This window comes from Zootoca vivipara, chromosome 6 (genome assembly GCF_965207765.1).
Source record: "Zootoca vivipara chromosome 6, rZooViv2.hap1.1, whole genome shotgun sequence".
Classification (NCBI taxonomy): domain Eukaryota; kingdom Metazoa; phylum Chordata; class Lepidosauria; order Squamata; family Lacertidae; genus Zootoca; species Zootoca vivipara.
In genome coordinates this window covers 58,528,025-58,552,100 of record NC_142589.1, presented here as the reverse complement: position 1 = coordinate 58,552,100, position 24,076 = coordinate 58,528,025, and the positions used below count along the sequence as shown (strand labels likewise).

Here is a 24,076-nt window from a genome sequence, read left to right as displayed (position 1 = left end):
GGATGAAATCCTTTCAAGATGGCTTACAGAACAAAAGTATATCTGTCCCACCACAGGCAAGGGCACAAGAGAGGGCCTTCTCAGGGGCTGCTTGCAGTGGATTGTGGAGCTCCCTTCTAGGGGAATCTAGGCCGGTCCCGCTTTGCTTCCCTTTTGCTGGCAGGGAAATAACTTTCTTTGTTTAGAGAAGCCTTTGGCTGCTAACTGACGATTGCGGCAGGGTCTTCTGAGGGCAGGTGTTGCGCATTATGTTTTGGTGTTTTTAAATAGTTTTAAGTGTTTGAATTCAGAGCTGTTTTTGATAGGGAAACTGGTTTATTTTTATTATTTTTATTGATTTGTGGGGGTGGCCACCAATTTGGATGGCTTTGAGAGAGGATCAGACAAATGCATGGAGCGCAAGCTGCTAACCACAATGGCTATATGCCGCCTCTCCTGTCAGTGGCAGTATGCCTCTCATTTACCAGTTGCTGGGAGTCGCAGTTGGGCAGAGCGCTGTTGCACTTAGGCCCACCTTGTAGGCTTCCCACAGGCATCTGATTGGCCACTGTGAAAACAGGATGCTGGACTGTATAGACCACTGGCCTGATTCAGCAGGCTTTTCTTAGGTTTTAATAAACAGTTAAGTTTGGATATTGATGCCAGATGAACCCCAGCCCCCCCTCCCATTGACTGGCAATGATTCCCAATCTCCCCTGGTAGGTGGTGTTTATTTTGAAAGACCAACCCATTTTCTTTTCCCGCAGAACCGTGCCATCGCCACACCCAACCAGGGGGTATGGGACATGAGGGGGAAGCAGTTCTACAATGGCATTGAGATCAAAGTCTGGGCCATAGCCTGTTTCGCCCCCCAGAAGCAATGCAGGGAAGAAGTTCTGAAGTAAGTGAGTGCTATGTTTGTGGGTGTGGGGAACTGGACGGGGCTATAGAAGGGCCATGGCTTGGAGTCATTCTTTGCAAGCAAAAGGACCCAGTTTCAATCTCTGGCACCTCCAGTTAAGAGTCGAAAGGTGTAGGTGGTACTGAATTCGATGGGTCAGTGGCTCATCTTGGTATAAGGCAGCTTCCTAGATTTCTAATAGGGAGCTGGATCAGATCTTGAAGCAACAGCATAATGTATTCTGGTAGCCCATCTCCTTCAAAATGTGTGTGGCAGTTTTTTTGGGGGGATGCTCCTGGAAAACTGGTGCTGAGAAGCTGCCAGCAGTTCCTCATCTGCTGTAGAACCTGGGTATTGCAGGGTTGTCACTCCCATCCAGGGCTATGGGTGATTGCTGGGAGATGGTTCCTTCATGCCTGGGTGGGCCACAGGTTCTCCTCCCAATGCTGTTGGACTCCCATTAGCTCCAGCCAGAGTAGCCAGTGGTCAGGGTTGATGGGAGTTGTAGTAAAAACAACAACAACTGGAGGGCATTCACTGCTTCCTGTGGGCTTAGGGACAACTAGCAGACTTTTGAGATGGATTTTTAGTCCCCTGGGCTAGGTTCTCCGTCCTGGACCCAACACACCCCTCAGTGCATTAATGAGAAACCTGTGGCCCTCTAGACTGCAGCTCCCATCTTTCTTGAGTGTTGGCTCTGCTGGCTGGGACTAATGGGAGTTGGGAGGGCCATGGGTTTTCCAACCCCATCCTATGCAACTGCACTTCTTGGTAGAGGGATAACCAGTCATAAAAAACCTCTTCCTGCATCCTCCTTCCAAACCTCATTTTCTTTCCCCCCTGTGCCGTAGGAACTTTACAGACCAGCTACGCAAGATCTCCAAGGATGCAGGGATGCCAATCCAGGGCCAGCCGTGTTTCTGCAAATATGCACAAGGTGCGGACAGTGTGGAGCCCATGTTCCGTCACCTTAAGAACACCTATTCGGGGCTCCAGCTCATCATAGTCATCCTGCCAGGGAAGACGCCGGTGTATGGTATGTTAACAGGAAAGGAGGGAGTTGCTAGGAGGAGGGAGGACAAAAGGGAGTTTCTGTCCATTGAACCCTTAATAATCCAACACTTCCAGTTCCTAAGCTCCCCTTCTCGGACAAGGTTTTTGAGTGGGTGGTTGCAGACCAGATCTGGGCGCTCTTGGAGGAAGCTGATTTTCTAGATCTGTTTTAATTGGTGTTTAGGAGCGATTTTGGCACAGAAACTGCTTTGGTTGCCCTGTGGTTTTTGAAAGAAGGACAGTAAACAAATGTAAATACTACTACTACTACTACTACTACATTTCTTTTTAAAGGACAAACTATGCCTTTGAACATAGAAAGTTAGTGCAGCAGGGACGTGACAAACAAACAAACAAACAAACAAACAAACAAACAAACAAACTGCCTCCAATAAAAGTAGAAACCTAGGATAGCTTAAAAACTGTAAAAGCTTTTTGAAAGCCTGAGAAGGGACAATAATAAAGTAGGAGCCAGACAAGGCTTCCTCAGGTAGCAATTTCACAGGCAAGGTTGCCACCATTGAAAAGGTACTCTCCAGGGCTTCTGCTGACTGCCGTACTTAAATTGGACATCCATGGGAGTATGGGAGAAGAAGATCCAACCAGTATCTGGGTCTCATACTGTGTAGATAAGCATCCCCGCTTTGAACTGAGCCTGGAAGTGGACAGGGAGCCAATTATGTTGTTTCAGAACAGATGCCATAGATCCCACCTCTCGGGGAGAGCTGTGGCTCAGTGGTAGAATGAAAAAGTGCCAGGTTCAACTGCAACATCTCCAGGCACAGTTTGAAGAGATGCTAGTCAGTATAGACAATACTGAGCCAGATGGTTTCACTTGATATAAGCTTCCTGTGTTCCTAAAGCAAAGTGTACAGGAAGTGGTGAAGAGCTTTCTTTCTCTTGTTCCCATTGGCTGCATATCATGTTATGAGAAAGCTTGCAGGTTTCTCACAGGCATCTGGTTGGCCAGTGTGAGAACAGGATGCTGGACCTCGTAGTCCTTTGGCTTGATGCCGCAGGGCTGCTCTTCTGTCTCTCTTAGCACTAGTTGCTAGTTGCTGCACTAGTTGAGTTTCTGGACTGTCTTCAAGGTCAGCCCCACATAGTTTATTACGGTAATCCAGCCTCTGTAGTTGCAGATTTTAGGAGCATATTTTCAAGATGGAAAAAAAAGGAAATTTAAGATATGTGGCATTTGCCCCCCTGCACTGCATGTAGTTTGAAGCGATACAGTGCACGGAGGTCTACAAACCATGGAATATTTTTGCATGCTTTAAATCAGCTCTGGAATTCTCAACCTCTCTTAAAGCTATTGCCTTATCCCTCCACATATCAAATGGAAACCTTCCCCAAAAATGTTCCTGCTATCCTTTTCAAGAAGCCGCAAGGTGCCTGTTGCTTTAACAGGCTTTAACTCTTCTGTCTGCAGCGGAGGTAAAGCGTGTGGGGGACACGCTCCTGGGGATGGCTACCCAGTGCGTGCAGGTCAAGAATGTTGTGAAGACATCGCCACAGACTCTTTCCAACCTCTGCCTCAAGATCAATGTCAAGCTCGGCGGGATCAACAACATCCTGGTGCCTCACCAGCGGTATGTTTGACAAGTGGGGTGGAAGGGAAGCAGCATCACTTGAACACACACACACACACACACACACACACACACACACACACACACACAGTAATGTTGTAGCTCACAAGCACACCCTGCTACCTGCCATAACTGAACAAGAACACATGATTAGGGATGTAAGAAGGTATTGCTTTCCATTTTGTCCTGTATTGGTTGCATGCTTCTGTTCTGTCATTTGTATTCCACCCCAAACTATGCTGTTCATCTCCACAACACACCTAATTTATGTAAGCTACACTGTTGTTCCGTTGTTCCACCCCATTCATTTCAGTGCAAAGGAAACGAGGTGCAAAGCGGGGTGAGGTGGGGGACTTAAATCAATTGTGTATTCTTTGTGGATGGACAACAACAACAACAACAACAATGAATACTGATCATATTTACTGGATTGATTTACTGGATTGATTCTTACCTGGGCTGATAATAGTCAATCACAATGCCTTCGTGGAGGCCGGGCCTTCGCTCCGATGCCTCCATAGGCCTCGGAAACCTCGGTTTACTTACTTCCGGGTTACAATCATTCGTAAACCGAAAATTCGTAAACCGAGGTGTTCATAAACCGAGGTTCCACTGTAATTTGCATCTGAAGAACCTCCCTGTTGAACTGAGAAATTGGATTCTTTGTCCTAGAATGAACTACACATAGTAATTAGAATTATGTATCTGCTCATTTTTTGCCCTGTTCATAATTTCCAATATTTTATAGGCGACACACTCCACCATTTCCCCAGCGCTTTGCATTTTTAATCTAAAAAATCTAGATTGTAAACCAAGCTTACAGTCCACATTTTTTTAAAAAAATAGCAAAATTACTACAAAACCATAAGTCTACAATTAAGCAGTAATAAAAGGCTCACCTGAAATGTTTCATGGTTTAAAAATTCATCCAGTTATATGGCTACACTGAATACTTTATGAGAGCTTTTTTATCAGATTTCTCATTGTTTTTGTCTCCAGCTGTTACTTTGGTTTTTTTTTAATGAATATGAATAAAGAAATATATTAAGAAGTAATGTGGGCAGTTTAGAACACAGTAAGTCAGCCCAGAGGAAGAACTTACTGAAAATATCAAGATTTCTCTTGGCAGAGGAAAATCGCCAGCAAGGGAGCCTGTTGAACACACTTTCAGGAGGAGTTCTTTGGGACTGAGCTTGGAATTTTGGGGAGGACATGGGGGAGATAAAAGCATGTAACTCTGATTATATTGCTTGTTAGTAACTTGTTTTAACAGAAGGAAGTAACTTTCTTTAGCTACAAAACATTGGACAGCTAGCTTTTGTAGAAGAGTGTTCCCCACAAAATGCTTCTTCTTCTTCTTCTTCTTCTTCTTCTTCTTCTTCTTCTTCTTCTTCTTCTTCTTCTTCTTCTTCTTCTTCTTCTTCTTCTTCTTCTTCTTCTTCTTCTTCTTGTTTTTTGTTTTGTTTTGTTTTGTTTTTTTAAAAAAAACTCTGGTTGTATTTGGTACTAAATCTCCTTACTCAATCTTGTTCCCAGGTCTGCTGTCTTTCAGCAGCCAGTCATATTCCTTGGAGCTGATGTGACTCATCCCCCAGCAGGCGATGGAAAGAAGCCTTCCATAACAGCTGTAAGTTTTACCCCTCAAATGTTGTGGTGTGTTATAGGCTGGCTCGGCCCCAGACCATCAGGAAGGGAAGAGCCATAGTTCAGAGATAGAACACATGCTTTGTGTGCAGAAAGTCCCAGTTTCAGTCTCCAGGGAAGTCTGCCTGAAACCCTGGAAAACCATTGCCAATCGGTGTAGACAATACTGAGCTAGATGGACCATAGCTTTGGTTCGGTATAAGACATTGTTCTGTTTGCCTGTCTGGAGCACTTGGCCACCACGTCAGTTGTGCACCAACCCGCTCATTCAGGATGGATTACAGTGAGAGGCTCACATAGGTACATTTGCCTTGTGTCCATGTAGCCTAGCACAGATGTCTAGGGAGTTGCCTCTTCATTCCCCTAGCATAGGGAGAGGCAGTGTTGTCTTCAACCTGTTCTCTCCCATTTGTCTTCACCAGTTGACAGTCCTTCACTTTCATCAGGATTGCTCCCTGCACCCGCACCCAAGCCTGACAGAAATAATACAGGGCGAAGTTCTTAAAAATAATAATAACAACAATTCTCAGTTTCAGTGGCGTGCAAGTTTCACACTTTTGCTCTTTATGGGCTGCAGGTGGTGGGCAGTATGGATGCCCACCCAAGCCGTTACTGTGCCACCGTGCGGGTTCAGCGGCCCCGGCAGGAGATCATAGAGGACCTGTCGTACATGGTGAGAGAGCTCCTCATCCAGTTTTACAAGTCCACTCGCTTCAAACCCACCCGCATCATCTTCTACCGTGATGGAGTGCCGGAGGGACAGCTCCCACAGGTGAGGGGTCCTCTTTTCCTCAGTAGTACCAGCGGGAATGGATCCTGCGCAGGAAGCTTCGGTTCACATTAGGCGGAAAGGACAGAGGTTTGCAGTGGGTACAGGTTAGGAATTGCCCAGTTTAAGATGAGCTTGAGTGGTAGATATGTTCTGTTGAATTTGACTAACTGGATTTTTGTAAATTGCTTTAAGATTGTTTTACAATCAAGTGGTGTTTAAATTTTATGAAATAAATAAAGGTCCATTTAGTCTAGGTCTGGGGGACCTGTAGCCCTGCAGATGATGGTGATTATGGTTTTGTTGACAGCCATAACTTCCATTATCCCATTGGTCTTGGTGGCTGGGGTTGATGGAATCTGGAGACCAACAACATCTAAAGGGCCCCAAATTTCCCAGCCCTGGCTTATGGGAGACCCAGAGGCAGGGCACAAGGGAAACAGCTACTGATTTTCAGGAGTAAATGTTTCAGGAGGGTCCATTTAGGTATTAATAGCTGTTGATAGGCCTCTCTTTCTTCGTTACTTTTGCCTCCTCCTCCCCCTTTAAAGCCACCTTAAACCTGTAGATGTGCCTACAACTTGGGGCAGACAGTTTAGCAAATTAACCATACATTTGTCTTACAAAGTGCTTTATTTTTGTTGAGTTGTGCTAAATTGACTTCCAGTCCATTTTAGTGGGTGAAAAAGTTTTCAATTAGCTGTAATCGCGCCATGGATTAAGATGGCCTCAACATTTTTATTTTATTTTTAAAAGAAGATATATGATGAAGCAAATAAGAATACTAAAATAAATGGCTTAGTGAATTGATGATCTTTCTAGACACAGAAGTGGGGGGCAGCATGGCTTTTTCCTTCTACCTTTTAAAGCTTTGTTGCTGTTTTTCTCTTAGATCCTTCATTATGAACTCCTGGCCATCCGTGACGCCTGCATCAAATTGGAGAAGGACTACCAGCCAGGCATTACTTACATTGTTGTGCAGAAACGACACCACACTCGCCTCTTCTGTGCAGATAAGAATGAGAGGGTGAGGATCAGTGATGGGGCATGATTCAAATTAGGTCTTTTGGTTGTGTAAACACAGCTCAGCGAGGCTAACAAGTGGCAATTGTGGGATTGCTGATACAGTGGTACCTCTACTTATGAATTTCATGCGTTCCGAACGCACATTCGTGAGTCGAAAAAAATTGTAAGTTGAATCCCATAGGAATGCATTGGGAGAAAAAATTCGTAAGTTGAAGCAACCCTATCTAAAAATTCGTAAGTAGAAAAAATCCTATCTAAACTGTATCCAAGATGGCGGACGGAGCTCCATTCGTAAGTAGAAACATTCGTAAGTAGAGTTATTCGTAAGTAGAGGTACCACTGTAGCATTAATAAAGCCTGAAGCTAATTTAATTTTGCTCTTTTAAATTTTATTTTGTTTGGCACAGCAGCTCACTAACTAACTTGCTTGAGATCCCTAAAGGGCTGTGGAGGCATCCCAGGCAATTGCTCTTTCTTAGCGTTGCTTAACACCCGTCTTTCTTAGCATCCACCCTAAGAATCTTGCTTAAACATCCCAGACAATTGCTCTTGCTAACAGCATTTATGCCTTTGTTTCCTTTGTAATAAACTCTGCAGATCGGTAAAAGTGGGAACATTCCAGCAGGAACAACAGTGGATACAAACATTACTCATCCATTTGAGTTTGACTTCTACCTGTGTAGTCATGCTGGCATTCAGGTACTGTGTATTAATGTCCTTCCTTTTTTATTTAAGGAGAGGAGGTGATTTAGATAATAGCCAGAATCCCAGAGTATACTTCAGTTTTCCTACCCCTATATTCCCTGTTCACTTTTTGCGGAGGGAGGCAATAGCAAGGAAGGAGCTGGTGAATGGGCACCAGCTTATTGTGGCTCCCTGAAGCAAAGGTTCTATGGGGCTGTAGATCTGGGGAAGGAGGCTGCAGTTTGCTCTGTTACATGGAGTTGACCACAAGGGAAGATTAAAACAAAGGGACCAAGTTGAGACGGTGGCCTCTGGGTTTTGTGGGTCACCATAGTGGTGGTTGGAATTTACCTAGAGGTTCTTGAATGCACAAAGCACTGCATGTTAGCCCAGTAATCCATACGACACTCTGGCAAGATGTTGATATTACTATATCCATAATGCCAATGGGGATTGGAAGCTGGGGGTGGGGGGGTGGGGGGTCTTGCCTAAGGCCACCTAGCACAGGGGTGGCGAACCCATGCACCAGATTGAGTGTGCATTGGCTGCTTTTGCCATGGCCAACGCTGGCATGCAGCCTTTGGACCGAAAAGGTTAGCCACTATCCCTGTAGATGGACCATCTTTCCACTGCACTTAGGAAGGTATCATCATTCCTCCCTGTGTACCCCACTGAGTCCAGTTCTTCTTCCCATCCAGGGTACAAGCAGACCTTCCCATTATTACGTTCTTTGGGATGACAACCGGTTTACAGCGGATGAGCTTCAGATTCTCACCTACCAGCTTTGCCACACTTACGTACGCTGCACTCGCTCAGTCTCTATCCCAGCACCAGCATACTATGCCCGCTTGGTGGCATTTCGGGCGCGATATCACCTTGTGGACAAAGAGCATGACAGGTGAGCAGCTGGGTGTCTGCACATGTAGTACCTCTACTTGTTTGTTTCCATCTTTGGAGCAGGATGGACTACAGTAGTTATGTGGCTCTATGGTATCTTCTTTTCCTTCACCATCATCACTGTGTGGTGGAACCCCAATGACACCTGGGTTTGAATGTGTGTCTTCAGTTCTGAAGGAACAGATTTGTATGTCAGGTACATCCCATTTGTGGAGTCCCTGATGGGTTGATTGTCACATTATACCACCAATAGGCATGGTGCTTTACGAAGCACAAGAGGGCAGGTCGCTGCTCAAATGGGGTTGCCATCTAAAAAACAACTGAAGAAGGGGAGGGGAAGTGGGAGGCAGAAGAGGGAAACAAGGGAAGTGCATAGGATTATTTCAGTTACACATACCTAGGGTTATATGCATTGCTAGTTCTTTGCAGAGGAGATCCATAGAAATTAATGGGCCTGAGCTAGTCCTGTGTATTAATTTCATGGATCCACTCTTGAGAAGAACTAGCACTGGATAGGGTCCTTAGGCTTTGTTGAGAAAAGGGCAGGGTAGAGAATCTGTGGGCCTGCTAGGTAGATAAATAGGTACTGCTCCAGTGGGAAGGTAAACGGCGTTTTCGTGTGCTGCTCTAGTTCACCAGAAGCGGCTTAGTTATGCTGGCCACATGACCCGGAAGCTGTCTGTGGACAAACGCCGGCTCCCTCGGTCTATAGAGCGAGATGAGCACCGCAACCCCAGAGTCATCCGTAACTGGACCTAATGGTCAGGGGTACCTTTACCTTTACCTAAGACAGTTTTCTGCTAGGGCAATACGGATTTGCTTGCAGGCTTCTTACCCAGAATGGAAGCAATTCATAAGTAGTGGTTTTATATGTAGACAACTAATGCTTTGTTCTCTTTCCCTACCATACCCCGTTTCTTCCACTTTCAGCGGAGAAGGCAGTCACATATCTGGCCAGAGTAATGGTCGAGACCCTCAGGCCCTCGCCAAGGCCGTACAAGTTCATCAGGACACTTTACGTACCATGTACTTTGCTTGAAAGTATAACTTTTTTTACCTCACTCCAGAAAGCTTTCAGATTTGTAGGAGCCATAATTTAAAAAGAGGAAGCATTGGGAGCACCTTATGGGCATCCAATGAGAAATCACTGCAGGGCGCAGATGGCGTTGGAGGCAGGAAACCAGCATCCTCTGGAATGAATGCAGGAGAGCCACTTAACCGGTTGAACACACCTTTGTAGTCTTTGTTTTTCAGGCTTTCTAGTTACCTGACCAAACACACTAAGTATTTAAACCATGGAAGAGATCTGACTTCCTGTTAAGAAAAAAACAAAACGGTTTTCACTATTGGGATGGGGCGGGGGGCGCAATATTAGACTATCTCGACTGTGAAATAACTTTTTTGGTTCTCCAATGCCAAATCCAAACGCTGGTAAGATTTTTGTTTGTTATTGTTTGGGATGGGTGGGGGAAATGGGATTTGTAGAGCCTTAAAACAGATGACTAGATTTATAAAAACTAATATTTTAGGATACAAGATGCTTTAATTGGTGAAGAAGAAGAAAAAGCCAGTAGTTTATAGATTAATTTTAACACTCTTACCCTTCCCTATGAAGAAATTTTCTCCCCTTTATATATAATAATAATAAATAAATAAAATAATAATAATAATAAATAATAATAATGTAAGGCACCCCCAGCACTTACCACAATGCCGAAAAGGAAACTTGTCTTCCGCCTGTTTAAAAGTGGGATAGCTGCTGCCCTTTTAATGCAGCAGTCACATACTCAAATGTGGGCGAGTGCCTTACCGCAATGCTGCAAAATGTTGATGTTCGTTCACCTTTCAAAGGAACAGAAAAGCAAACCAAGGATACTCTTGTCTCGGTGGTGGTCCAAAAAAATCTCCAACTTGAAGGTATTAGGAGTTCTTTTTTTTTAAATGTTCACACAAAGCTTTCATTTTCATGTTAGCCTCACAGCCTCACGATGGGTTAAAATTCTGTGCACTTTTAACATGACATATGAATTTGGAGAGCTGCTGATAAAACCTGTTTTTGTTCTTTTGTTTTTATTTGATGTTGATTTAATTGTTCTTGATGTATTTCTTGAGTGGAATTTTTTTTTAAAAAAAATTAATTTAAAAACTACATTTCTAACAAACGGGGTTTTGCAAGAAGAAGAATGTTTTTGCCTGCCCCATGAGCACAAACAAGAAACTCCATTATCAATTGATGTCCTGACTTTTTTTTATATGCCGGTGAAATTTTTTATTACCAAGTGTTATTTTTATACGGTGCCAAGTCTTATTGCCAAAACTTACTCAAATCACTTATATCTTCTCAGCATTTACATCACAATATTCCCCCAGCAGCCACCTCATACTTTGGAGTTTTCCTATAGCATATGTGGTGGGTTGTGTTAAGAGATTTTTGCTTGCTTTGGCAGCATGTGTACTAAAAGGCAAGTGATAGAGATTAGCGAGAGGCTGGCTGCTTTTCCATTAATTGAGCTGCAATCCACAAAATCTTTTATTTCTAAAGTTTCATTCTATTTTTCCTTTACAGTTTTATAATAGTTTTAGGTCCAGCATGTTCTCAAAACTGCCCTGATGGTTTCTGCTGCCAACCCCCCTCCCCCATGCAAATAAACAAAAACCCACTAGGCTCTTCCTTGGATCAGAACAACAACATCATGCACTTTGCTCTATCTATGTAGACATAGTTCGTATTCACAAGACAAATCTATTCTGTCCCCCCGTGATGATGAATTTCAAACTTCCTACAAGAAGCTACTTGTGCTTTCAAGGCTGGAGGTTCTCTGTCATATTCTGTTACGGACACATTCTTGCCATTTTAGTACAAAAGCAGGCATGTGGTGAGAGAAGGAAATGTCACCTATACTCAAGCCACATTGTCTTTTCAGATTATTATCTTAAACTGCCAAAATCTTTTTTTTAAAAAAAGGAAGGTTGAACCTGTGCAGCCATGCCACTCTCTTTATAGGCACACCCTGTTAAAGCATATTCTTTGCAGCTTGTGAGGCAATACTGATTTTACCACTCAAGCATCAAGTGTCAAGTCAGGTATCCCATCCTTTTTATTTTCACTCCTCCATCCCATCCCCTTCTCTCTCCAATTGCCATTTTGGGGGCAGAATGTTAACCCATCATAATGGGTTGCATAATGCTATGCAAAAAACAAAAAAAATGGGCCACAGAATGGAGCACTGTTGTGTTTTACATTACTTGGGCATTATGGCTCATATTCTTTAGCCTGGTCCCAAAGAACTGCTGTAGGAATGCTTGTGTGCAGCTGCTGAGATTTCTGACCTTGAGCATCAGATCTCCACTTCATATCACAACTGGCTTTTAGCACTTCCCCAGGTTCCAGAATGGTTCACCTGCTTTACTTGGGAAGATGTGTGCCTGCTTACTGGTTTTTGAAGCACAAGTCCAATGCACTATTGGCTGCACACAGTGAGTTATGCAGTTCTTTGGATCTTTGACTCCTCTCTTTCCCCGCTGGTTTCCTTTTTCCTCTCACTCAGCTGCTTTGTATCCCGCAAGGCTGGGAATTGCTTTGCTTTGGGCAGAGTCCGGTCAGCAAAAGCATCAGTCTGGAAAAGCTGATCTTCTTAACCAAGTGCCTGCATGGGTAAACACATTATCATCTTCCAGCATGAACCTAGATTATGAGCCCTGTGTTTTTCAGAAAGAGATGTTGGGGAGTCCCCCCTCTTACTTGGGCTTGTGAGTGAGAATGATTTTATTTATAGAAGCAGCTTTTTGAGTTCTTTGCATCCCCTTCATGTCCTCTGCGCCTCTGTCTCTGTGCTTGGAGTGGGATTTGTAAGTTCAGTCACCAGCATTGCAACTAAAATATTTGGTCCAAGATTCAGAAGCGTTTTGAGCAAAAATGACTTGGGCATTTTCAGAACCTGGGGGGTGGGGGAGATGGAGGGAATCTGAGAAATATTCAGCTTTGTTTAAAAAAAATTGCTTTAAAACAAACACAAACCTCCAGGACTTGAATTGTTATCAGATTTTTGCACTCCGCCGTTAAGTAGCTGCTTTGAATGAATTGGTGTTGGCATGACCTAATGAGACAGGCAGCTAGGGCAGGCTTTGCCAACCTGGTGCTCTCCAGTTGTTTTACACTGCTTTGAGTTGCCTGGGGAGTTATAGTGCAAATCATCTAGAAGGCACAAGGTTGCTGAAGGTTGAGCTAGAAGAAACATACCTGTTTCAAAGCGCTTTCTGGCCCATCCTTCACTTCTCCCTCCCACCCACCTGGTGCATGCGGAATTTTCACTAAGTGCCGTAAATGATGTCATTGCTGCACCCTCTATTGAACAAAGTTTCTGGGTTCGGGGTATTTCCCCTCCCCCCTTTAGATGTTCTACTTAATGAGTTAGATCTTCCTGCATGTTCTGTGTAATGGAGGCTCCCTGTTCCATTCCCGCTTAGGTTTGGCAAAGCTGTATATTATATCCTCTTGATAGTCCACGAGAGCACATAGCAGGAGGTGGCATTCTTTCTTTTGTACCACAGACTGTGTCCACTTTGGGGGCGTTGCAAGGCTACCAATAAGATATTTGAATACGCATTTTGGAGCATTTAACCTTGCACCTTAAGTCTGTTTCTTGTCACTATGTTGCCCTTCTGCAGCTGAAAATGTTGCCAAATTCTCACTTTGTGTGTGTGTGTGTGTGTGTGTGTGTGCGCGTTTGCATTTGCATTTGCGTGAGGGTTTGGGAGGCAGCATAATTATGTAGCTATCTGTTGTTGGCTCTTGTTTTTTATTTTACCTGCACTGCTGCTAGTTCCAATTTAATGCTTATATTTGAGCAAAAGACACTGGGCTGGGTGGAAGAGGATGGTGAAGAAGGCAAGAACCTGTGCCACAAAAGATTGCAAGGAGCAGTACAAAAACTGGACTGGGATTCAAGGTGGCCCTTAGGTTTGTGCCAAGGGGCTTATATGAGCCCAGTGGAATATTTTAACACACACACCCTGCCAATTTTATAAACTGCAGGCCCCAATGTCATGTCAAAAGCTACTGTTGACATTCTTCTCAGTTTCCAAAGCAACTTGCCATACAGCATAAAGGGGCTGTTACCTGTGGAGAAATTATTCTTAAATCTCCCTTGGGCTTGTGGAACGAGCTCCAGAGTTCTTGGGAACTTTGGCCCACCCATGTCTATGGCTAGGGTGGCTAACCTTTGTGGCCCTCTAGGGGGCTCTGGACTCCAGCTTCTATCAGTCCCAGCCAGCATGGCCAATGGGATTTGCGGCCCTCCAGACATTGCTGAACTACAAGTAAGGGCGTACCAAAATGAAATTGATAGGATGTAAAATAGAGGTAGGGCAACAAACAATCTTTTCATTTGGTGGATGCAAACTTTCTGAGTTACACACCACTCTTCAGGCAGAGGATACACAGTACAGAGGGGAAAGCCGGGTAAATATGCAGCGACATCTAGATATTGTCTCTAGTGTAAATCCTTACGTGGAACGAGAGGTTCTCTTTAGTTTGGAAAATGAGCTGTTCTCATCTGAAGAATTCTATACAACTCTAACACACGAAAAAATTATCTGGCTACCAAACATCTGTCTGAAAAAAGGAAAGTTGCCGTGCCTGGTATCATAATCCTTTTGGGACCAACAAAGCAGCTTCTGTCTATAGAAAACTGATGTTGTAGGAAAGCCTAAAAGTGTCAGCATTGCAAGGATTCAACAAAGAATCCCCTTTTAATTAAATGTTCAAAGCAATTTGGCAGCAAGGTGCAAAGTTGGTGTGTTGGTCCTATCTGGAGAGAAATGTGAGCAACATGGCAGAACAGCAATAAAAAAAGTGAAACCCGTATCACGTGTGCACATGTAATTTTGCACTTCCAAGAAATTGTGAAAGTTTTAAACTGATGGCAACTCTGGTTTGTGTTCATTATTATTATTTTTTAAAAAAGAAAAACTGTTACAAGGAAGCGTTGAAGTGTAAATAGAGAATGTTCACAAAACACGCTATTGGTTGAGTTTTGTTTTCTTGTTTGTGTTTTTTTAATTTGAAAATGAACATTGTATGGTCCATTTATTAAACAGACTTGATCAACTGCTGTACAGTCCTTATTGAGAGGAGCAAACTGGGACTCAAATTTTATAAAGAAAGTTTCAACACCTGGATATGAGTTTCTTCTGTGAGAAGCAGAGATTTCACTTAAAGGATAAACAAAATCCACATAGAATACAGTTGTGCTTTTTTTAAAAAACTAACTAGGATGTCAATATTCTGGCAAGGTTGGTATTTTATTTCTTGAAAAAGGTTTGATGCTTTTGGTGTGCATAGATGGCCATGCACTTCTGGATACCAGTAAACCACATGCCCAGTTTGTAATAAATGCCCCACTGTCATGTTGTATTATTATTATTTAATTAAATTTGTAAACTGCCCTTCTTGCGAAGACCACAGAGCGGTTCGCAACAGAAAAATGCAAATTGAGAGCACAAAATACATTAAACAAAAACCAATAACATTCCCCCCATCACGTTTAGAAGGTGATAGAATGTTAACCAGCCAAAGGCCTGATTATAGAAAAACGTTTTCATCTGGGGTCTAAGTATGTAATGATGCCAGGCGAGCCTCCTTGGGGAGGGCATTCCACAAATGGGGAGCCACCACCCTCCAAACCTTTCATGGAGGAGGCACACAAAGAAGAGCCTCAGATGATGATTACAGGGTCCAGGCCAGTTCTCATGGGGAGAAGTGGTGGTCCTTGAGGTACTGCGGTTCTGAGCTGTTGATTGCTTTATTGGTAAAAACCAGCACTTTAAATTGGGCCCAGAAACTAGAATCAATGTCATACACTCAAACTGTCTTGCCCCTGTGATCAACCTGGCTGTTAGCGGAAGTTTCTTCAGAAACCTTTTCACAGTCCCTGTGACCACTCTTCATTGTCTCATCACTGCTCCCTGGGCTCTGGTTCCAACACTCCTCTGTTTCCAACTAGTCCATGACGCTAACAAAGTCATCCAACATACTGGTTGCAGGACCAGACAGTGCTCTGGACACCTCTTGAAATTCATCTTCTGTAACGGTGGAGTCAAGATCCTGGTGGATGCAAGCAAATTTATTCTCAAGACAGCTTGCAAGCAAGTTACAGAGCTACCTGCTTCAGGCCAGACTGCACTAGGAAAAGCTCTACCAGATGGCACAATGAGGATACAATGGAGGTACCAAACTATGCTTCCTTGGCTGCCTTCACTGCCACTAGGTAGGCCCTATGTCTGATGAGCCCTCCGGAACAGGTGGCCCTCCCGAATGGACTGTTTAGAGGATGGACCACAACAATTCTCCCTGTACAGCAGCCTTTGTCCAAAATATCTGAGGGCACCAGGTTGGGGAGAATTATGCTTCTGTAGAGTTACAGTCTTATTGGGACTGAAAATTCCTAGTTGGTCAGTCCAAGCACTACAACACACTGCTTTCATTAGGTGCTATTTTATAAACTGCTGTACAAAGATTTAAAACAAGGTGGTTCCTGCCCAGAAGCTTAGAATCTTAAAAAAAAGGATACTGAGCCAGGTTGCCTGTTCTTTTATGGATTTGACTGTATGTGTCTCTTAAGAGAAAAAGTCTTATTATTTTCAGGCAGAGAGACACTAAGTGTGAAAGCCATACATTTTTTACTGCTTGGGATGGGAATGTTGCATTCAGAGGTGTGGATTCAAGCCCCACATTGGGTAAAAGATCCTGCATTGCAAGGGGTTGGACTAGTTGACCCAAGTGGTCTCTTCCAACTCTACAATTTTACGAAAAACTCAATGCGGTTTACAAAAAGAATAAATAAAGGTTAAAAACAAGCAATTGAAAGTAGAAAAAAATAAAATCAGTAAGCTACAACTAGACATTACATGTAATTCTCTGTTTTCATTATTAAAATCAAGCTAACATTTTGTATTTATAGTTATAGCCGTCTAAAACTTTAAGGTAGTTAAACTAACCAAGTGTTAGTTTGCTAACTATTAAAAATGTTAAACACCTGCGGAATTTAAGGGTCCTCCAAGTCTCATGCTTACCTCAAATAACACAAGCCGAGACTCGAACCCGCGACCGTTGGTTCATTTACGACAACCCCTTAACCGCTCCTTCCTTTCGCTTGTTTCCGCCTCCACACGGTCCTAGCTCCGCCTTCTAAATTTGCATTCGCCGAGGGCTACCCTTGAAGGAGAGCGGCAACTTTCGTACGCATGCGTACTGCGTTTATCTTAGTTTAACAACGCGAGCGGGACCAAGCGCGAACTTGCGCGGGGTTGCTAGCGAGAGAGGCTGAAGTAGGAAAAGAACTTCCGGCGGCCAGAGGTGGTGGAGGAAAATGCACGCATGCGCGTGAGCCGGTGAGTTAGTCAGGCACCCTCCCCCCTCCTGCTACAGAGTCAGAGTCATCGTAGAAAGACAACAGAGATGGTCTTCGTCTCAGAGCCGAAAAAGGGAGGAGGGAGGGGGGACGGCTTCCGATAGAGCGGGAGGCGCATGCGGGCACCCGGGGACTGGTCCCTCCAGAGCGAGGCTCGGTGTGTGCCGAGTGGAAAGTCGGGTTTCTCAGTCAGTCAGTCAGTGGAGAAGGGAGCGAGCTGGGGCTGCGGGCGGCCACGCAACTTCCGCTTCTTCACCCGTCACCGCAGCCCGAGACTAACTGACTGACTGACTGACCGCCCGTGGGCGGCTGGGGAGGGAGAGCAATAACCTGAAAGACTCGAGTGGCTGCGTTGTGTGGAGAGGAGGCGCCGCCGCCGCCGCCGTTGTTGCTACTGCTGTCTCCGCAGGCCCGGCCGGACCGGGACGGCGCCAGCCAGGAGAACGACGTGGGGGACCCGGCAGGAACCGGACCGGCACCCGTAGCCTGAGAGCGGCCGCGCCGAGCTCCATGAATGGAAATCAGCAGCGCAGGTGAGGCGGAGGCGACGCCTGACGGGACGCTCCACTCCTTAGGAGCCGCTCGCAGCGCTTGGCGTGGGCTGGATCTTGACACAATAGGTGGACTCGGGGAGGGAAGTTTCGGGGAGGCGGTTGGGCGGCAGTTTCCGAATAACTGACCTTGAAGTTACGGGGCTAGTGGCAAGTATGTAGCTTGGGCTTCATGGTATCTGCCATTTGGGTATGGAGACAACCCGGGGCACTGGGGTATTTTCCTCGGAACTAAAAATAAAATAAAATATGCGGCTGAAACACAACTAACTGCATGAAGTAAATGTCCTCTGTGGCCCAGAATAGTGTTTACTGTTAAGTCCCACTGAACTGACTGAAGTTGAGCTTATTCCTAAGTGCATTTAGGGTTGTAGCTTGAGAACCAATCCTATACTCTTGAGATGTCTATAAAATCAATAGTTGGATAGGAGGACAAACGTGTCAGGGTCAGGCTTTGTGTGTGTAAGAGCTTGTAGGTAGGTGGACCTATGGAGAAGCTTAGGGAAGTGTGGTTCTGAAATCTTGAACAGAATATGGGGGGGGGACTGGTGTAGGTGTTTTTGTTTTAGCAGAGTGGTCCTCCCAAGGTGCTTGTGGGGCAGCTCGGACCCTGAATATTTTATATGTAGCTGTGGAGCAAGTGGCTTGATTATCATCGCCATTGGGGTAGAAACTTGGAATAATTGTGAGGTAAATGTGTTTCTGATTTGCAGAAGATACTATATAAAAGCACATGTTTGCTTTGGTGATTTATCTATGCTAAAAAACTATTAGCTTCTTGTAACCTACAGTTACCTAAAAAATCAAGAAATGCATGACATAACTGATCTTGAGAATGCAGTTTTTCTCCCCCCTGTGTATTTGTGCCTGACCTCAGGTGAACCCTGGTATGGGTCACAGGTGTGGTAGACATGTATAGTTTGTCTAGACATCAGTATTAAATTCAGAAAGTTGCTCAAATTTTGCAGAATATTTGTAAATCCAACTTGTGCACTTGAAATGAGTTTGGGTGAATCAAGTAGTTTAGTGGCTGAACTGAAGGAAAGGACGCTTCCTGAAAGTTTGGGAGTCATTTGAACAGCTACCGGTAGCTGCCTTAAGATATTTGCTTTTGTGGATTCTCAGGTGGGATGGATTCCTGTTCTTTTGCAATCATTTCTTTCAGTTTGTTTATAAACATAAGCAGCTGTGTGGTTTTTTGTTTTGTTTTTTGTTTACCAAGCCATTATTGAAAGAGTGATTTAATTTTTTTAAAAAAAATATGGACATGTGTTTGAATAAGTGTTTAAGCAATACTGGCATTGGATCCTAGGCATATATGGCCTGAGGGCATATGAAACAAGCATTTCTGGTCGGTGCCATATATGTCATCTTTAGTACTGTGACAGAAGTGACAGAAGAAAAGTAGGATTTAATGTACTAAATAGCCACTTGTGTCTGAAAATACTTGTTTTGCAAGTTAAATGCATTGGTTAGATCATATACAGTACACACCAAAACAAAAGTTTCCTTTTCAAAATCTTAGCAACATGACAGCTAAAATCAGTTGCAGGGAACCCCCCCCCCCATGCACTAACATGTAACTTTGTATCTATAGAGCTGCTTAAGAATTTATAACTGGAGCCTGAAGTTATTACTGACAGTGTTGACCAATGAATGCAAATACTTAGATTTTCATGTTACAATGTTAAATGATAGCCACAGCATTTATTTTCTTAACACTTTTTGATCCCGCCATTTTAGATTTCTAGCTGTTAAATGCTACTAGCTTTAATACCATTCTTTAAGATAGGGTGCTTTGATCCACAGCAGCTAAATTATTTTGAAATAAAATTTTACTAGCTTGATAGGGAACATATCTAAGTTAGCCTTATCACTCAGGTGAAAAATTGTAATGCCATTTGATACAAAGATATATAAAGGTGTGCTGCTTTGTAACTTTGGGTTCAAGCATAAAGGGAAAAAAATAAGTGTGTGTTATATGCCTAATACAGAGATCGCTTAATAAGTTTTTGCTGTCCCCCCCCCCACTTTTGCAGGATGCTGTTGAGTAATACTTTTGGAATTTGTTTGGCTTGCTAATGAAGAATAGTGATCTAATTGCTGTCTGTATGCATTGTTGTTGTTTAGTCATTAGTCCGACTCTTGGTGACCCCATGGACCAGAGAACGCCAGCCACTCCTGTCTTCCACTGCCTCCCGCAGCTTGGTCAAACTCATGTTCGTAGCTTCTAGAACACTGTCCAACCATCTCGTCCTCTGTCGTCCCCTTCTCCTTGTGCCCTCAATCTTTCCCAGCATCAGGGTCTTTTCCAGGGAGTCTTCTCATGAGGTGGCCAAAGTATTGGAGCCTCAGCTTCAGGATCTGTCCTTCGAGTGAGCACTCAGGGCTGATTTCCTTCAGGATAGATAGGTTTGATCTTCTTGCAGTCCATGGGACCCTCAAGAGTCTCCTCCAGCACCATAATTCAAAAGCATCAGTTCTTCAGCGATCAGCCTTCTTTATGGTCCAGCTCTCACTTCCATACATCACTGTATGCATAGTGGTCATTAATGCCGCATGTTAGACTTAGTGATATGTACATTCTTTCTATCCCTTCTTACTGTACAAAAAATTCATCTTTTGATTTTTGATGTGGAGAATTGAACATTATTAATCCTGGAAAGAAGATATTAGTATAATTGCAGAACTGTGTGTCCCTAATAAGGTACTGAAAAAACCCAGGAGACATTTGGCTCTAGAAGTCTGTGATTTTAAACATGTTTTTAGAAGTGTCGTCATTAAAACCAGAGATTAAGTTCCAAGTAAACATGGCTAAAATAATGACTGCAAATCTTAAATTCTGCAAGCCTCAACTAGTTTAGCTGCCAGTTGCACCCTCCCAAAAACTACTGTTATTTTCCTCTAACTTTCATAACAATCGAAACAAAATAAAAAAATTCATTCCAGTAGCACCTTAGAGACCAACTAAGTTTGTTATTGGTTGAAACAAAATAATAATAATAATAAATCCTTCCAGTAGCACCTTAGAAACCAACTAAGTTTGTTATTGGTATGAGCTTTCTTGTGCATGCACACTTCTTCATATGCACCCGAAAGCTCATACCAATAACAAACTTAGTTGGTCTCTAAGGTGCTACTGGAAGGAATTTTTTTATTTTGTTTCGACTACGGCAGACCAACATGGCTACCTACCTGTAACTATAGCATTAATACTATATCATACCTTGTATAAAGAGTCAAAATCATGTGGTATCCCCCCCCCCCCCAAGTTTCATTTCTGAACCATTTTCTTATAATTCCTTTCAAGTTCTCTCTGCTTTCATTCTCTCTGTACATTGGGGAAATGCCATTAACATTTGTTTTCTAGAGAGGCGTACATTACTGTTTGATGGACATACTGTAGTAGCAGTGATGGCAATATGCTACCTCCAGGGTCAAAGGCAGCATGCCTCTGAAAACAAACCTATGACTACGGAGCAATAGTAGGAGAGGATGACTGTGGGCTTCCCATTGACTTCTGGTTGTTCATTAAGGAAAACAAGATGCTAGATTAGATGGATGACTTGATCCAGCAGAGGTGGTCTTATGCTCTTATACCTTGCAGATACCCCTTCTTTAATTTTGTCATAATTGGATATTCAATTCCAATATGTCATTATAAAAGCACTACAACACAAGAAATGGTGCCTGGGTTTGCTCCACCTGCTTCTTTACACCCAATTCCTTTCCCCCTTGTGTCTGTTTTTAGATTATAATCCTAGACAGGGACTCTCTTATGAATGTCATTTGTAATTGTAAGCCACTCTGGGAGCATTTTTTGGTTGACGAGTGTGATAAAAATGCTATGAATAAATAATTTAAGAGGTCAGTAAATACTGAGGGGAGCAGGACTAATGTTTCTGATTTCTGAATAAAGTTTGGTTTTATTATACATTTTTTGACATAAGGTTAATAATATTCATATCCAAATAATGGATGCACTGAGACGGTGAGCTTTGTGGTGCTTAATTCACCACCACTACCACCACCCCGGCAAAAAAGCAACAACCTTGGCAATAAAGTCAGAGGATCTAAAGCTGGCTCTGTGGAAGTTTTTACTGTCACAGGAGGAAGATAAAAGATAAAGCTACTCAGGCTCTTAGTAAAAAATATTTAATTGGTGTTTAACATGTTTGTGGGTGTAGCTGAGGATAGTTTGCAAAGCAAAGTTCTGCATTTAGCTTTCTGGGGAGTTCCGTGAGTCACTGGTATAATTGATCATCCATGTTAAACCTACATCTTAAAATAATTAACTTCATTCTAATGGTCTAAATAGCTTCAGAGAAAAATGTTTTATCAACCTTTGGAAAAGATCTACAAAATATTCATTATGTGCATCTGGAAATGCAGCAGTTACAAGAAAGCCAAGTTAGATTATAAGGGACAGGTTTGGAGATCTCTTCCTTCAGCCTTAGGAGCTCAGCTGTCAGTTCCCTGTTTCTGAGAATGCAGTGTTTATGTTCAGAATTGCTAGCTGCCTAAAGGATGCTGTAAAAATTGAGATTTTACTCTGTCATCAGGTATAGAGATAAGAAGGAACATGTCACTTGCGGTATGGGTAGCACATTCAAATTTAATGCTGACAAGGTCAAAGTCCTTTGTTAGGTCTATGAAGGAGATGTATGAGGTGCATCTCTGCTCTCAACTTTTCTCCTGCAATTGACACACTGAGAGAATAAGGCCAACTGTTGATCTCTAAGCTCTAAAGGTGCATTGTGACTGGAAAATTGTTGGGTGTGTTGTAACTCTGTTTAAGGCAAATAGCTGGCGAGATTGACATATATGTTATGATAGATACAAGACTTTTACTTACCGGTATCTGCTAGACTGTATTGTTACACGTCATACTCCGAAGTATTTTCCCATAAGCATGTGCACAATAATTTTGCACATGTGGGTGGGGAGACACCATGGTTAAATCTTCTGCCAAGCAAGCAGAGGTTGGGTTTCCCCCTTTACTTGAGGAGATATATACAGCTGACATTTTAGTCATTTGGTGATATTTTTTGTTTGCTTAATTATCTAAGTCAACTAATCTTGATGTTGATGATGATGGTGGTGATGATTATATCCTGCCTTTCTTAAGAACGTAAGAGCATAACTGAATCAGAACAACGGCCCATCTAGTCTAGCACTCTGTTCTCCCTGTGGCCAATCAGATGCCTATCCACAAGCATAACATGACTACAAGAGAACTTTTCCACTGAACATACTGCCCTGATTCTGGGGGTAAAGGTAAAGGTACCCCTGACCTTAAGGTCCAGTCACGGACGACTCTGGGGTTGCGATGCTCATCTTGCTCTATAGGCCAAGGGAGCCGGCATTTGTCCGCATACAGCTTCTGGGTCATGTGGCCAGCATGACAAAGCCGCTTCTGGCGAACCAGAGCAGCGCACAGAAACGCTGTCTACCTTCCCGCCGGAGCGGTATCTATTTATCTACTTGCACTTCAATGTGCTTTAAAACTGCTGGGTGGGCAGGAGCTGGGACCGAACAACGGGAGCTCACCCCCGTTGTGGGGATTTGAACTGCCAACCTTCTGATCGGCAAGCCTTAGGATCTGTGGTTTAGACCATAGCGCCACCCGTATCACCACAGTGCCACCCGCGTCGATTCTGGGGATAGTACATAGTTATTGTGACTAGTTGCCATTGACTGACTAATCATCCATAAACTGGTCAATTCATTTTTTTAATCTTTTCAAGTTTGTGGCCTTCATCTTGTGGTAGCAATGTGTTATGTAAAGGAATCCTGCTTTTTGTCTGTCCTGAATCCTCCAAACTTCAGCTTTGTTGGATGGCTTTTCTTTCCCCTTCCTCCACATCATGCATAATTTTTGTACATCTTTATTGTGCCCCCCACTTAATCACTTTTTTCTGACCTTCAATGTCCCAAACATTGTTATCTTATCTCATAAGGGAATTGATCTTGTCCCTTGATCATTTTGGTTGCCCTTTTCTGGCTCTGCAACATCATTTTTTGAGGTGTGGCCACCAAAACTGTACATAGTACTCCAAGTATGGTTGTGCCAGAGTTTGTGTAATGGTATTATGACAATGGCAGTTTCATTTTCAGTCATTTTCTTGTGGGATGCTACACCCTGCATCTTCGATTACGAAATTCCAGGTGGCATACAAGGTTTTTCAAGCCATCTCCCATCCAAGACCAACCAGATATATTCAACTTTAGCAAGGTTACTGCTTCCTGTGCCTTCAGTCCAACTGTCTTTCTTAATTAAAATTTGTAAGCATACTAAGCTGATTTTCATAAATGTTACTTCTTTTTTAATCCCACCAGCAGGCTGAGCACACTAAATATACGAACAGTTGTAAAATCATTCGAAAACAGCAATTGGCAGGGATGCTTAAGGGATATTCAATGTTCAGGTAAATCCTTTGATAACATATCCTTCCTTGTTTTGAACATTTTGAAATTCCTATTTAAAAAAAGCTTTCATAGGACAGGCTCCAGTGCCCAAAATTCACCAGGCGCATTTTGAGGCTGGTTTGGGTCCAGTTGTCACCATATGG

The 24,076-nt window shown here is 43.3% G+C and overlaps 2 protein-coding genes and 1 long non-coding RNA gene across 8 annotated transcripts in view; 2 read left to right on the top strand and 1 right to left on the bottom strand.

Annotated features, from left to right (window-relative positions):
* The window catches only part of LOC118086560 (protein argonaute-1), a 47,066-nt gene extending 32,415 nt beyond the window's left edge, over nucleotides 1-14,651 (top strand). Inside the window, exons 11-19 of one of the 2 annotated variants that reach the window (XM_035118315.3) lie at nucleotides 747-880; nucleotides 1,732-1,916; nucleotides 3,363-3,522; nucleotides 5,059-5,149; nucleotides 5,744-5,938; nucleotides 6,828-6,962; nucleotides 7,559-7,660; nucleotides 8,344-8,543; nucleotides 9,473-14,651. In XM_035118315.3, coding sequence (XP_034974206.1) covers nucleotides 747-880; nucleotides 1,732-1,916; nucleotides 3,363-3,522; nucleotides 5,059-5,149; nucleotides 5,744-5,938; nucleotides 6,828-6,962; nucleotides 7,559-7,660; nucleotides 8,344-8,543; nucleotides 9,473-9,581 — 1,311 coding nt within the window. In that variant the 3' untranslated portion in view covers nucleotides 9,582-14,651. The remainder of the gene's footprint in view (nucleotides 1-746; nucleotides 881-1,731; nucleotides 1,917-3,362; nucleotides 3,523-5,058; nucleotides 5,150-5,743; nucleotides 5,939-6,827; nucleotides 6,963-7,558; nucleotides 7,661-8,343; nucleotides 8,544-9,472) is intronic. The other variant, XM_088672283.1, reaches the window with a different exon arrangement.
* Nucleotides 14,652-14,952: 301 nt separating this feature from the next.
* Nucleotides 14,953-16,950, bottom strand: LOC132592313 (uncharacterized). Its single transcript, XR_009557748.2, has 2 exons — nucleotides 16,616-16,950; nucleotides 14,953-15,647 (listed from the first exon to the last, which is right to left on the bottom strand). It is a non-coding gene; the product is annotated as an uncharacterized LOC132592313 (long non-coding RNA).
* The window catches only part of LOC118086559 (protein argonaute-3), a 51,224-nt gene continuing 44,000 nt past the window's right edge, over nucleotides 16,853-24,076 (top strand). For 4 of the 5 annotated variants that reach the window (XR_015950603.1, XR_015950601.1, XR_015950602.1 and 1 more), the window contains exon 1: nucleotides 17,364-17,486. Coding sequence is in view for 1 of the 5 variants with exons in the window: in XM_088672280.1 (XP_088528406.1) it covers nucleotides 17,468-17,486 (19 nt within the window). In the remaining 4 variants the exon portion in view is untranslated. Of the gene's footprint in view, nucleotides 16,934-17,362; nucleotides 17,487-24,076 lie in introns of those variants that run through there. The other variant, XM_088672280.1, reaches the window with a different exon arrangement.